We start from the raw sequence: 755 nt of genomic DNA on the forward strand, positions 1-755 counted from the left end.
TATTCAAAAAGTTAGTTGCCGATAATAACAATCTGAAGTATAAAACATATTTAAAATATGTGCATATGAATGCCTTTTTTATTAGTTTTTAATTTTTTATCTAGAAAAGTCATCACTAATAAAAAGATGAAGCTTTAGATGGACCCCCTCATCACAGAGTATAGCCCTCACCATAGAATATGGAAGACCCAGGTAAATTAATTACTCGAAGATCCTCAAGACCTCAACCTATCTCATTTTGCTTATAAATTCTTAACATTCTTAATTTATGATATGATTTCACTGTGTACCAATAAATGTGTTACTTATACACATCTTTACAAATTTCACATTGGAAAACCAAAATCGTGGCCAAATAATAATAAAAAAAAAACAAAAGAATAAATACAAAAGAACCATTTAAGTTGGGTTCATAGAAAGCTCAGTTAAACCGGTAAATGGTGTATTTCTGATGTTGCTGATGGGGCAGTCAGAACTGGTGGTGCAGCTGCTGGAGCAGCCGATGAACTTCCGCCGGCGGCGCTATTAGCCACCCGTGGTGACTTAATTGACGACGCCCTAACGAGAAACGGTGGCGCCATAGTGAAAATCCACCGGTCCGACTTAAAAACCCGGTCTAACCGCCTTGTAGACCGGCCCCTACTACTTCCTTCTCCGCCCCCAGTTCGGTAACCCCTCTTTGAGCTCCCTTCTCTCGGCAAAATAACCAAGCTCCTCGCTCGGTTCAACTGAGGTTCTAGAATCTTCTTCCTCAC

The 755-nt window shown here is 39.7% G+C and overlaps 1 protein-coding gene across 1 annotated transcript in view; it reads right to left on the reverse strand.

Annotated features, from left to right (window-relative positions):
* Positions 1 to 236: 236 nt before the first annotated feature.
* Positions 237 to 755, reverse strand: part of LOC107465431 (E3 ubiquitin-protein ligase ATL6) — a gene marked incomplete in the record, with an annotated part of 1,562 nt that continues 1,043 nt past the window's right edge. Inside the window, 1 exon segment of the mRNA XM_021130637.2 lies at positions 237 to 755. Coding sequence (XP_020986296.1) covers positions 426 to 755 — 330 coding nt within the window.

The sequence above is a fragment of the Arachis duranensis genome, chromosome 9 (assembly GCF_000817695.3).
Source record: "Arachis duranensis cultivar V14167 chromosome 9, aradu.V14167.gnm2.J7QH, whole genome shotgun sequence".
Taxonomy (NCBI): Eukaryota; Viridiplantae; Streptophyta; class Magnoliopsida; order Fabales; family Fabaceae; genus Arachis; species Arachis duranensis.